Source organism: Strix uralensis, chromosome 8 (genome assembly GCF_047716275.1).
Source record: "Strix uralensis isolate ZFMK-TIS-50842 chromosome 8, bStrUra1, whole genome shotgun sequence".
Classification (NCBI taxonomy): Eukaryota; Metazoa; Chordata; class Aves; order Strigiformes; family Strigidae; genus Strix; species Strix uralensis.
Window position 1 is genome coordinate 21,832,715 of NC_133979.1, and position 12,517 is coordinate 21,845,231.

A 12,517-nucleotide genomic window follows, 5' to 3' on the forward strand; every position below is an offset into this window, starting at 1 on the left:
CAGCAGGACAATTACAAAGGCGGGCGCGCCAGCGGGGAGGGGGCCGGGGCGGCGGCAGCAGCAGCAAGGGCACCGGGCGGCTCGGCTCGGCTCCCCGACGTGAGGTGACGGCCGGCGGCGGGCGGCGCGCGCCACGGCCTGAGGGGCCGCGGCTGCTCCCGCCCGGCGCGGGGCCGGCCCGGCCCGGCCCGCGGGCGCCGCCAGGCGGCGGGGCCTGGGGCCGCCCGGGGGCCCTCGTCCTCCCCCGCGCTCAGCCGCGGCCCCTCAGCGCGGCGCGGCGGCGGCGCTGGCGCTGCCCGCCGTCCCCCGGCGCCGCGGCAGCTGAGGGCAGGGCGGGGCGGCCGCGGGGCCGGCGGCGGCGGGGCGCGGGGCGGCGGCGGGGCCCTCGCCGCGGGGCAGGACGGAGCGGGCCGCCCGGCGGAACTCCTCGCTGCGCCACGTGTAGAGCAGGGGGTTGAGGGCCGAGAGGGCGCAGAGCAGCAGCCAGCTGGCGGCCTGCAGCGCCGGCGGCGCCGGCCGCAGGAAGAAGCCCAGGAGGCTCACCCACACCAGGGGCTGGGTGCCCAGCAGGAAGACGCAGCAGAGCAGCAGGACGGAGACGCTGCTGAGGCGGCGCTGGGCGCGGCGGGGCGGCGGCGGGGCGGCGGGGAAGGGCAGCTGGTGGAGGAGGTGGAAGTTGAGGACGCTGACCCGCTTGGCGCTGCCCCGCACCCGCCGCACGATGCCGAGGTAGCAGTGGAGCAGCAGCGCGGTCTGGCCCAGCACGGCCAGGGCGAGGAGCAGGGCGGTGTAGCGAGAGCTGCCGTCCGTCTGCCGCGGGGGCGGCTGCTGGGCAGGGCCCGGCGTCCAGAGCCCGGGCAGCAGCGGGACCAGTAGCAGGGCGAGGGCCCAGGAGAGCCCGATCATGCAGCCCGTGTGCCTCCGCTGGTAGAGGGCCTGGTACACGCTGGGCAGCTTGGTGATGAGCACGTACCTGTTGAAGGCCACCAGCAGGTGAGAGGCCAGGGAGACGGTGAGGCCGAGGCCGAGGAGCCCCCCTCGGAGCAGCCGGTACTCCGCCGAGCGAAGGGAGGAGGAGTTGGGAGGCAGCAACCCCAGCACGGCCTCCTGGGGCATCCACAGGGCGCACACGCTTAGGTCTGCCGCGCAGCCGTTCACAATGAAGGCATTGCTGGTTGTCTGCAGCTTCTTGAAGGAGAAGACCAAGTAGATGACCATCACATTGGATAAGGTCCCTGAGATGGCTAAGACGGCATAGAGCAGCGACAGGAAGATGCGGGTCCCGGAGGAGTCCTCCCAGAGCAGCAGCAGCGGCGAGCTAGCACTCCAGGAAGAGGCGTTGGGCATCTCGCTGAATGCAGCTCAGTTTTGACTTCTCCCTGTAAATCCCATCCTTGTCTGGGCCAGAAGATCCTGCTGCAGGAGGTGTCCCCCGCCAAGCACAAGCTGAGGGACTCCAAGGCAGGTTTCAGTCATACAAGCTGCAAGGTCCAGAAAACACAGTTAGCAGTGTCCAAGGCAGGTGGGTGGCAAGAGATCCCACAGATTGTAGTGAGTGAAGGTGGGTCCATAGGGAGCAGATGGCTGTTAGCAGACCAGAGCACGACTGAAGATTCTGTAGCTGTGAAAATGCCAAAAGCAGCAGCACCTTGCAATCAGCAGCAGAAACGGCAGCAACCGATACAAAGCTTTGCAGTTTCTCCTGTGCCACAGTACGTACACTGTATATCATTCCAGGAAGATTCAGCCCTTCCACTCTTCATGAATTATTCAGCAGATTTTCAACTTGTTAAATCAAGAAGAAAAAAAAAAACCCCAAACCCTATCATGCTCCAGAAATACTGCAACTACACAGTCTGACTCTGCCTTACCAGTTTCCTGGTTCTAACCCATTTACACAACTTTCATTTGCAGCAAGCTTTCAAACCAGTATCAGTCACTTCTGTCTGAAATACAATCCATTTACTGCAGAAACTCTTCTGCTAGATACTCACTTAAACTGATTTTTTTTCTGATCTTGTTAAGAGAAAGCACACTATGCTTCTGCAAGCTTAAAGTTAATTTTAGAACTGGTCTGTAATAACAATATGCTTTCCAAATTAAATCTTTCGAACACAATAGATACACAGATCCTTGGTAAGATGGTACTTCTTATTTGAGGAAGCTGGTTCTCAATCTAAATATTCTACATTTCATCATAAAACTCAGCCTGTCTCAGCCCGCAGGAAATCCTGCATTGCCAACCTGCTGGAGGTGAACACTGGTGTCAGAAAGTCCACAGATAAAACTGAATCAGTGTAGCATTTGAAACGGTCTCAGACCAAAATTAATTCAGAGGACAAGTTCTTGCAGAAGTGAATGACAGGTTCTTAGGTGGACTAAAAGCTGGTTGAAGAGTAGGGCTTAACAGTCGCTTCTCAAATGGACAAGAGTTAGTAGTGGGATTCTCTCAGGAACCCTACAGTGCTTTACTCAAACAGGGACAAAACGTTAACTGTTCTTACCCTGGATGAGATTTAATAAGAAATTGAGTAAAAGATCTTATATTTCCTCTTAAGAGCTTTCAGAAAAGGAGTGCTGATTAATTTTGTGGTGAGTTTATGAGAAAAGCTGCTTTTACAGGTGGGTTTTATGTAGGCTACAGAAGTAATCAGTCTCATCTCATAAGGTATGATCTGTATAGTGACCACAGGTCTCCTTATGAGGTGTTTTCAGATACTGTTAAACTCACGATGCTAACAAATGACAATACCAACATAATCTGTCAGGAGGCAATTATCATTACCATATACATTCTTTAAGACAATTAAATTAATTTGTGTGGGTTAACAGATTATTTTGTTGCAACATAGCACATTTTTTATTTGACAAAAAGGCTTATGTTTGCAACTGACAGGACCATTGATCCAAATGTGGATTTGTTTCAAACACGAATATCTGTTCTTTTTTAATTAATTAGATTGCTCATGTGCTTAAGGTTAAAGACATACCTGAGTGATTTACTTGATCAGGCCCTTAATTACCATATTTTTTGCCTGCTGCACTTTACAGTGTAGATCTAATCAAGTGTCAAACCTTTTGAGGCCTTTCATTGTTTAGCTGTCAGTAGAGAACAGTTATTATAGAAACTAAAATCCTCCTCTTTCTGCAGTACTGTAATTGAAAAATATTCTCTAAATCTGTAACAAGAAATACCTCCCTAACCAAAAAGCTTCATAAAGCATATTTAAAGAGATGATTAACAGTTTCATAAGGCATTAGCCACACACTCACAGGCCCAGTAGAGACCTCTAGATTTATTTAATCCATCCTTACATGTTTATCAAACCTCTTTTTAAAATCTCATGTGCTACAGCTTGTTCTCCCATAACAAGAAGATACATTTATATATGAAGCCACAGAAATGGTGAAGTTCAAGGGTAAGTGAACAGCAGATATGAATCAAATTTCAGGGTATTTCTTAAAAGCTACAGGGCTCTAAAGACCTCCCTGACCTTTCACTGTCCCCAGATTTGTTCTTGTTAAGAAGCTGATTGTTATAGAATACTGGGTATATTTACCGTTCATTTTTAAGAACAAAAAAATATGTTGTACATTAGCTAGCATTTACATATTTCATACAATAAATCAATAGAAGTCTAGAAAAAGGCTAAGGGAGATGTTGGTTCCTGTGTACCTGAAACTTTTTAATTGGCTGTTCTTCCTTTATATTTACACATCCAAATCACCATCCATCAATTATCTGAATGTAGTGGCAGAAGCCTCTTATTTGGGCAACTTCCAAAGCATCTGCTCTATTCCTGGCTTTGCCATTCCTTTAGAGTGGCTGTCTAACAGTTACATACTGTCCACATCGTCTATTGCAGTACAGACTTATCTGACAGGAATATTAAGCACTGTGCATAAATAATCATGCAACACAACAAAATTGCTGAAAATCAGCAGCAGAGTTAAACAATGTTAGAACCATTTTTGACTCATTTTTAATTGAAGGAAGAATAAAAAGCTAAATGAAAGCATCATCTTTTAGGTTCTTATGGACAAAGACTCTGCTGTTAGTGAGACTAAGAAACCTGTTGCATGTGCAAAAAAACCAAGGTATATTACACCTCTAATAGGGGTCCTTGTCCAGGAAAAAAAAGTTTCCCCAATTCAGACAGCTTTTAAATTACAGTATTTTGAAATATAACCTTTACATCCTGATATCAACATGATGATTAAATACTTGTTGTTATACAAAGCAAATACAAGAAGGTTAGATCAGTTATAAAAGATACCTATCATACTAATGTCTTTTTGCAATGTCATTTATACATATATCACATCCTTCAAAAGAAAGAAGGTGACTTTAAAGAGCTACTCTTCAATTAGAGATCTAATTGTAGTGGTTCACATCAAAAGATCTAAATAAGAAAAGCCAAGAAACACAGAAGCTGGCTGATAAAGGCATTTTATTATCAATTAGCTGTATGTACACATATATATCTACATTTCAAAATTAAACAATATTTTATTAAGGAAAGCTATTTATAACAAAGTATATGACAAAATTCTTTATAAGAGGTAGAATTACCTTACCGTTAATCTATAATTCATATACAGTATATTGTATATATATATGCACACACATATGCTACTTCGTGTGTGTATATGTTACATATACACAGTTGTGAAAAAAGTACAGTATTGCATGTAGATTTTATTCAGTGATTTATATAGCTGCTCTCGGTATTGCTTATTAACACTTTCAGTACAACTTTCCATAGCAATTTGTGATCTTGTCTTTTTAAAAATTAATGTGGCACTTTATTTTAACTTCAGCTGTAAAGCAAATGCAGGGCATTCACAGGTCTTCAGGAATAAAGATTGACAATTCAATCAAGTTTTATTTTCAAGTTTCTGTAGACATTGGAAAAACTCATAGGTAACAAATCTGGTTTTGTGTTCTAAATTAGTGGCAAATCAAGTCCTCACAGCTGCTTACACTTTTTTTGCTTACTGTGCACTTATGGAGTTCTGAAAATGTTATATGTGATCTCTAGTAATTCACTGTAACACCACTTTGTTCTAAGTCTTATTCCTCATCACACCTGATTAAACTATGTGTTAAAGAGCATCTTTAACTACAGACAAAAATATTCTGGGATACAGGAGGTTACATTAGCTGTATGTTAACAATAGTTTTCAAATTAAAGGTTTATGAACTGTCCAATTTAGAAGTGAAAATTTAATATACTTTCCACATTTACTTTAATGTGCTTTGCTAATGAAACTGTACACATACTCCCAAATATAGGTTAAAAACATGTAAGTTTGCAGCACTGCCAAACTCATTCTACATGTACATTCTTACCAACTTAAGTTTGGTCTGCCTTCATTTCTGCAGTATATATCACATAGCAAAATTTAACATTCTACATCGAAAAGAAAAAAGTTAAAACATTCCTTTAAGACAAATTGAAAGAAAGCGTTAATTGTACAATTGAATCATCAAATACCTTACTTTATCTTTGCAGTGGAGGATATAAGTTACATTACATCTCAACAAATATTTTCCCTTTATTTTTCTTTCATAGTGTTTCCTTATGGAACATTAGCAGCTGAAAGTGGAAAGCAGACTATGTATCAAGTGCTTTCAGTTGATAGTGTAATAACTAGTCTCTCACTAGTTAGACTTCCATTAAGTTACCAGAAGACCAATTAGTGAAAAAGTAATTACATTAGACTTTAAGCAAAAAGATGGACCCATAAACCAAGGAAAACATCTTGTTCTTAAAAAAAATTTTCATATCTTTGATAAGCATGTAAAAATTCTTTAAAATACACATTTTTGTAGCAAAGTGAACACTAAATTAAAATATATTCTAATTTTTACATAATTTTTATATATATTGTTTACCAAAATATTCTCTTAATACATATTTTAACACTGTACACAAGTTAATAAATGTCTTAATGAAACTCATTAGAAATATATTCAAGCTGTTCATTAAAAATTTAAATCTGTATATAACATGGGGTAATAATTTCCATAAATTCAACATCAGTGCATCTGCAGTAGTCATTAACAACAAATTTCTGCCCGCCAAGTTTCCTCTTGGTGTTAAGGTTTTAATATATTGAAGATTCCTCCTCTGAGTGAGCAGCTTCTTTCCTTAAATTCTTCTTCTCCTCCATGAAGGACTTCAATTTAAGAGCTCAACAGGTTTCACCAAAGCAGCAAGGCTTTAGTACTGAACATACTCAGACTGAAGGGACTGTGCAGAGAAGAAAAACTGATTAGAACTCACTAGGGAGATTATATTTGAATATAATATGATTTTGCACTTAAAGATAAGGAGTAGAGGAAGGACAGGAAGGAGAAAAATAAACAGAGTTGGAGGGAGAGCTGAATCTCTGCATAGGTAAAGATCAATAAAATAGAAGAAACTCAAAAACTGGATACAGTAAAGTCCATCAACTTCCCTGTATCTACACTTACTTTTCCAAATCAGATTCTAGAGATTCTTGAAAAAAGTGTTACAAGTCCTTCAAAACACCACCTTAAAACAATACCTTCAAAATGTGTTGGGAAAGCATATGACTGCAGTTACAGTAATTGTTTCTGTTTATCCTGAATGAGAATCGAAGTGCTATAGCATACTTTACATGTTGATTTGGGTAATGACATAGGAAACGTATACTGTGTAGTTAATTACTGAGAAACTACACACAAAGCAGCACAATTATGCACATGAATACCTATGTACAATTACTAAAACCAGATGAAAATGAAGCACTGCAAATGGTTCATCTGGATTAGCAAGCAGTCAGTCTAATTAAGAGGAAAGCTTAACCTGGTCTACTGTATTTATTTACATTTCTGGTTCTACTTAAGTCTGTCAGTTTAGATAGCATCCAAACATTTTATTACCTCCTGTACAGATATGTTCAGGAAGTCATTCTGATAGATAAAAAGTCTTATTTGAGAGAGCTCTTCACTGTACTAGTATGGTTACAAACAAATAGCAAATAAAAAACCCAAACCATATTTTAAAATGGCATCAATTAATCAGAATTAGAGAGAACTACTGGAGAACAACACGGATCCTAAGAATGCCTAGAACCTTGGAGTCTTCCATTTTCCCACTACTCCTAACTTGTCACTATAGAAATGCTCTTTGCCATCCACAGTGAAACCTATTAGTAGAAGTGCACAATAGATATATAAACCTTTAGAGCCCTAATTAATATCACAAAACCACTCTTCTTCTGTATCTTAAGTCTCAGTGTATATTTCCAAAGTTATCTTTTAAATTCATTTTCACATCTTGAAGATCTGAGACCATCTGGATATTCTTTCCTAGGTTGAAAAAGAAGTGCTGTCAGCATATAAAGATTTGAATACCACTGACTAAAAAGGGTCTGGTTTTAGTACTGGATGGATTCAACATGAAGGGTATCATTTAATAGAAAACACCATAAAACTAACAGATGTAACAAGTATTTTTCATTATAGGCTCAGAATCACCATGGAATACTCAGTCATAGAAGCTTATTTTTCCCCATTCCATTCCCTAATAATCATTCTGGATTATTAGCTTTGGTGAGGGCATTTGTCAAGCTATTTTTTACATGTGTAAGAGTGAGGCAGAAGGAATAGCCCTTCATTAATGAGCACTTGAAATTTCTGCTCTCTTCATGATTCCCACAGCTTTCTCATTTTCAGATGTGTATTTTAACAATCAGAAAGATGGTTATGTTTAATTAGAGCAGTGTTTGAAATGGATCCTTCAAAACTGAATTCCAAGTAAAACTGATTAACAAACATTAAAAAATGCATGAAATTTGATTATATACTCTCATATGTTGTACAGTAATGGATTACTTTAAGCTTGGACACATGAAAGATGACCAGAAAACACTGTATACTTTTGGTGATCTTGGGAACAGCTAGTGTTAGTTGACAAAAAACTATGAACAGCAGCCCTTTATGTAGCAGACAGTAATTCTACATCATAATTTAAATAAACAAACAAGAAAATCATAAATTAAAGATTCTGAAGTTTAAACTAAAATTCTAAAAATTGTTAGGAATCCAAGTTACAAAAATAAGGAAAAAATTAATGGCAACATATAAAAAAGAACAAATACTCACACAGCACAGATTGCTTGGAAATAAGATTGTATGTTTTGTTAATTTTCATTACAGATGGGTAGGCGGGGTTTATTTTATTTATTTTCAAATTGAGAAATATGTTTTTCAGTGTGTTCCCACCATCACCGTAGCTCTACTTCACATAGCAATTTCTTCTCAATGTTTCAAAGCCTTTTCTGAATACAGGGAAGAATTAAATCTAAGCAGCATTTTTTCCAGATTAAGATTAATTGATGTGACTTCCCATAAAATTCCTATTAATAAAAACATGGTGATAGCAGTAACAACGGAGCTGTTGTAAAGTATACAGACTAATTTTTGAGATCAAAAAATTAAATTATAGCTAGGGAGAGTTGTTTTTTTGGTTTTGTTTTGGGTTTTTTTCTTTTGCAGTTAAGTAATTTGTGCTCTTAAATCTCTCCACATTGTCCAGAGAGATTGACTGTAATATTTCAAGGCCTGTAATTGTGATTTTTTCCCCCTCCCTTTTTTTTTTTTTAAATCTTTTGAGAAGTTTTCTATTTTAAAATTTACATTCCTACATCCTATTTGCAGTGACTCAAAGTATGGCCTGTGATTCTGAAAGCTTTATCAAAACCAAAAATCCCCAATCCACCTTTACAAGTCATATGCTGGTGTTTAACAAAATCTTATTTAAAATAGAGGTAAAAATAGAAGGAAAAAAACAAAGAAAATTGACTGCTGAATTGCAGTGATGAGAGTTTAAAATCAGTTAATTGAGTAGAATTCTCAATGTGTACTCCTACAGCGGTCCCATGCAGTGTCAGGCTTGGCATTTTATACCCAAGTATCAGACGTTTAAACAAAGAACTAAGAATTAGATAACTTCACTACAGTTAATGATATCTAATGAAGTTCATGCTGAAGCAACTGCTTAGATCACTATCATTTTTCTTCTTCAACAGGAGGCATGGAAAGCCTCCTGGAAGAGAAAATAAGCCACAGGTCCATCTAGACACTAGAGCTGTAACCTCATGCATTCAACTTCAAGACAAAGTCAGCTGTAAGTTAACTTTTAAGAGGGAACAACCCCATATCATTTAGGGCTATTTGTTAGGACTTGAACATGCACTTTTTCCAGATAATTGCAAAAAGTAATTTAAGTTTTTTGAATTGTGCATCAGCTCTCCCAAAACGTTGTTGCAACAGGAGTGTTGCAGCAGGTAAGAATTACTGTGAATACACAAGATCCACTAAAATAAATCAGGCTAAATTATAGAAAATGCATACGCACTTGAAGTGATCCTTTTAAAGCTACAGATCAGTAAGGTGCACTAGTGTTTGTCTGTTCGCAAAGGCTGTCCTATATTCATTAATGGTAAGTTCTTACTAAGAAAAACTATTCTAGAAGGATAAAGATCATGTATATGAATTTTAAAATACTGCTACACTTCTCAATTTTTTGAAATTTTTCCATCTTGCCAGTTTCCATGACAGCTATAGAAGCAAAAGGTGACTCATCTTAAGACTACCCAGTTACATACTCTTCAATAAAAATACATTTTCAAGAGTCATATTTGGATTTATAACTATTGTAAGAACAAAGTAAAAATCTTGCTGTGGTATCTTAAATGTGATTATACTCGATAATATTTCTGCAGATTATAATTGTGAGAGATTCTGTTTAATCAAAACATCCAATATGTAAAATTTGCAAATAAAATATTTATTCTATTTGGCTGGAATGACAAGTTGTCTATTCTATGAAGATCAAGCTTTTCTTCTAGCTCATCAGCATACAACAGCATGAATACGATAAAAAGGAAGTGGATTATAAGCTTACACTGCTGAAGGACAAAAACCATTAGGGAAAAATATATGGCTGACAATAACAGGAAGTCATAGTCATGGCTATTTTTTGTTTGTTTTAAATGGAATGGGGAACAATAGTATTAATAAATGTTTTTTAAATGTTTCATTACAAAACAGAAAAAAAAAAAGAATAACTTTCTCTTCCATACTGGAAAAAAAAATAATGTACTTGCATTGCATAAAAATGAAGTGCCCAATTTTCCCACTAATGAGATTAAAGAACATTAATTAGAACTGAAAATTTACTTTTGTAACCATCTTAAAATGCTCCTGCACCACTCGTGTTAATAGTTAACAAACTTAGAAAGATAAATAAGAGTGATAAGATGATTTTCTAAAATAGAGTACCTATGCAATTACAGCCTGATACCTAAACTTGGATAAGTGAGATTTTGCTAATAAAAAGAAGAGGAATATAGTTCATATCATTCAAGACTTCTTTGGTGAGATAAGTTATATGAATGAACATAACCACCAGTATATGTAATAGACTTCTGTCTATCACTACCTTATGTGATGTGCTCCAATTAGAAAAGTGCAATGTAATACACTTACTGCAACAAGACAAAGGTTTGGCTGTCAAGACTTCTAAGTAATTTCAGCATCTAAAGCAGTGAAGTCGAAATCATTAAGCAGAATGTTTTTATCATCAAGCATGATGATAAAATGTTTTTATCATCAAGCAACAGAATTCTGCCAAAACTGGTATTAATGCTACTTGATGCTACTCCATATTTTGCTCATGAGCTTAAGACCACTGATGAATATCACCAAAAGCAAAATAGCTGGATGTCAGTGGTTGAAGTGGTAAGACAATACAATCTTCCTTGGTTGGTTAACTGGTCCCATTAAGAAGAGGGGAGGAAAAAAAAAAAAGAGAAAAAAGGATGATGCTTTTCCACAGAGTTCCACATAGAAAAAACAGGGAATGCAGGAATTGGACTAAAATACAAGTCAGCATCTTGGATGGCAAGAACTCTTTTTTTTCTCCCCATGAACTCTCAAGGCACTACAGATAAAGAAGCTAACACAAGCTATGGATTTACAAGCAGTACAGCACTAAGTAGCAGCTTTCTGGACCTGCAAGATGAATGTTAGAGTGTTGCATATACTTCTCGAAAAAGGATTTTCAAAAACTGTAAAGGATTTGAACACTTTCCAAAAGGATCTTTGTGCCAACTTAGCTTATCAAAAGACAATCAAGTTGAGATGACTAGCATGAAATATCTTCATGACAAGAAAATAAGGCAATAAAGGACTATAATGGTGACATAATGAAGAGATACAGCAAGTTTCAGATTAAAAGTAAAATGGTTTTAAGCTTGACTATATTCAACCAGTGGGACTAATTATCAAGAAGAATTATATTGTCTTCAAAATAAAACACCATCAAGATGGATCTGTATTAGCTGGTAAGTCAGAGGCTCGCTACCAGAGAGAAAGCATTCAGAGACTAAATGATCAAATAATCTACTCTTGTCTTAAACACTGTGACATTGCAGTAACTGCATTCAACTCTGTCAATTGTGCATAAACCAGGTAAGAATTTAGTGCACTCCATTGTGATTGTGACAGATGCACAGGGCCATACGGTATATTTAGAAGCAACATGCAGGACGTGTTTGAAAAATGTCTTCCAAGCAGGGAAGCAGTTTCACCATTGTTATGTTGAAATACGATTATTTTACAGATAAGTCAGAAACTTGTATATTGCTACATAGAATTTGCATAGCATGATTCTTCCTAAGAAATGCTGCTTCTACATCACAATACATAAAATCCTTTTTCTCTCACCTCACTCTTTCAGAGAAGACTGGATATAGCATCTCATTTAAAGATCTTGCTATATCTGACTGTGTATAACCTCTACTCCTCATCAGCAAACGATACAAAGCCAAGAACTGTTCAAAGGTTACACCCTTACATCGTTCCATGCATTACTAAGTCCTTAAGATAAATAGGAAGATTAAAAAAGTTCTTAGAACAGAAGAAATGTGCATTCTAGAAAGCTATTGTTTCTGCAAAAATTTTTCCAATTCAACCTAAAACTTTATACTATGCCTAACACATTTCATTTAAATCACCATTTTAAGTCACTTAATAGTTTTATTACAAATGAACAATTAATTTCCCTCATTACCAAGAGGCACACAGCTATAGTCCCTCTCTGATGTCGAAATGGCTGTTCACCTGTTCATGAATTGCTCTTTTTCTCTTTCTTAAATTAAGCAGTAATCAACATTCTTTGCTTTTCTCCCTTTTCCTAAGTCATCCTTATCTAAGAAAGAAATGTGTGCTACAATACTAGAAGAGAGAGTTACATTGTAAAGCCAGCCCTCTTCCCACATATATTTGGGAAATTTCTGTGTCAATTCCATTATGTTGAACCTTGAAGGTTTATGAGATTAAATAGAAACATAGTGCTAACCTAAAAGTTTGTAAATATCTAGCCATAAATAAGAAACAAAGTGTCAACAATTACTTAATTTCTTAGCCTGTGCTTATGGAACAAGCCCACTAACTTTGCTTTCACTGTTAAAAATTATT

At 38.3% G+C, this 12,517-nt stretch overlaps 2 protein-coding genes across 3 annotated transcripts in view; both read right to left on the minus strand.

Moving 5' to 3' along the window:
* Positions 1-264: 264 nt before the first annotated feature.
* GPR88 (G protein-coupled receptor 88) lies at positions 265-2,024 on the minus strand. The gene has a single exon (XM_074877216.1). The coding sequence runs from the start codon at positions 1,345-1,347 to the stop codon at positions 265-267; it is 1,083 nt and encodes a 360-aa protein (XP_074733317.1). The 5' UTR covers positions 1,348-2,024.
* A 2,410-nt stretch (positions 2,025-4,434) lies between these two features.
* Positions 4,435-12,517, minus strand: part of CDC14A (cell division cycle 14A) — a 66,721-nt gene continuing 58,638 nt past the window's right edge. For both annotated transcript variants that reach the window (XM_074876625.1, XM_074876624.1), the window contains one exon: positions 4,435-6,257. In XM_074876625.1, coding sequence (XP_074732726.1) covers positions 6,209-6,257 — 49 coding nt within the window. In that variant the 3' untranslated portion in view covers positions 4,435-6,208. The remainder of the gene's footprint in view (positions 6,258-12,517) is intronic.

Excerpts from the sequence above, each read along its gene's own strand:
- GPR88 (XM_074877216.1), bottom strand. The coding sequence starts at position 1,347 with ATGCCCAACGCCTCTTCCTGGAGTGCTAGCTCGCCGCTGCTGCTGCTC.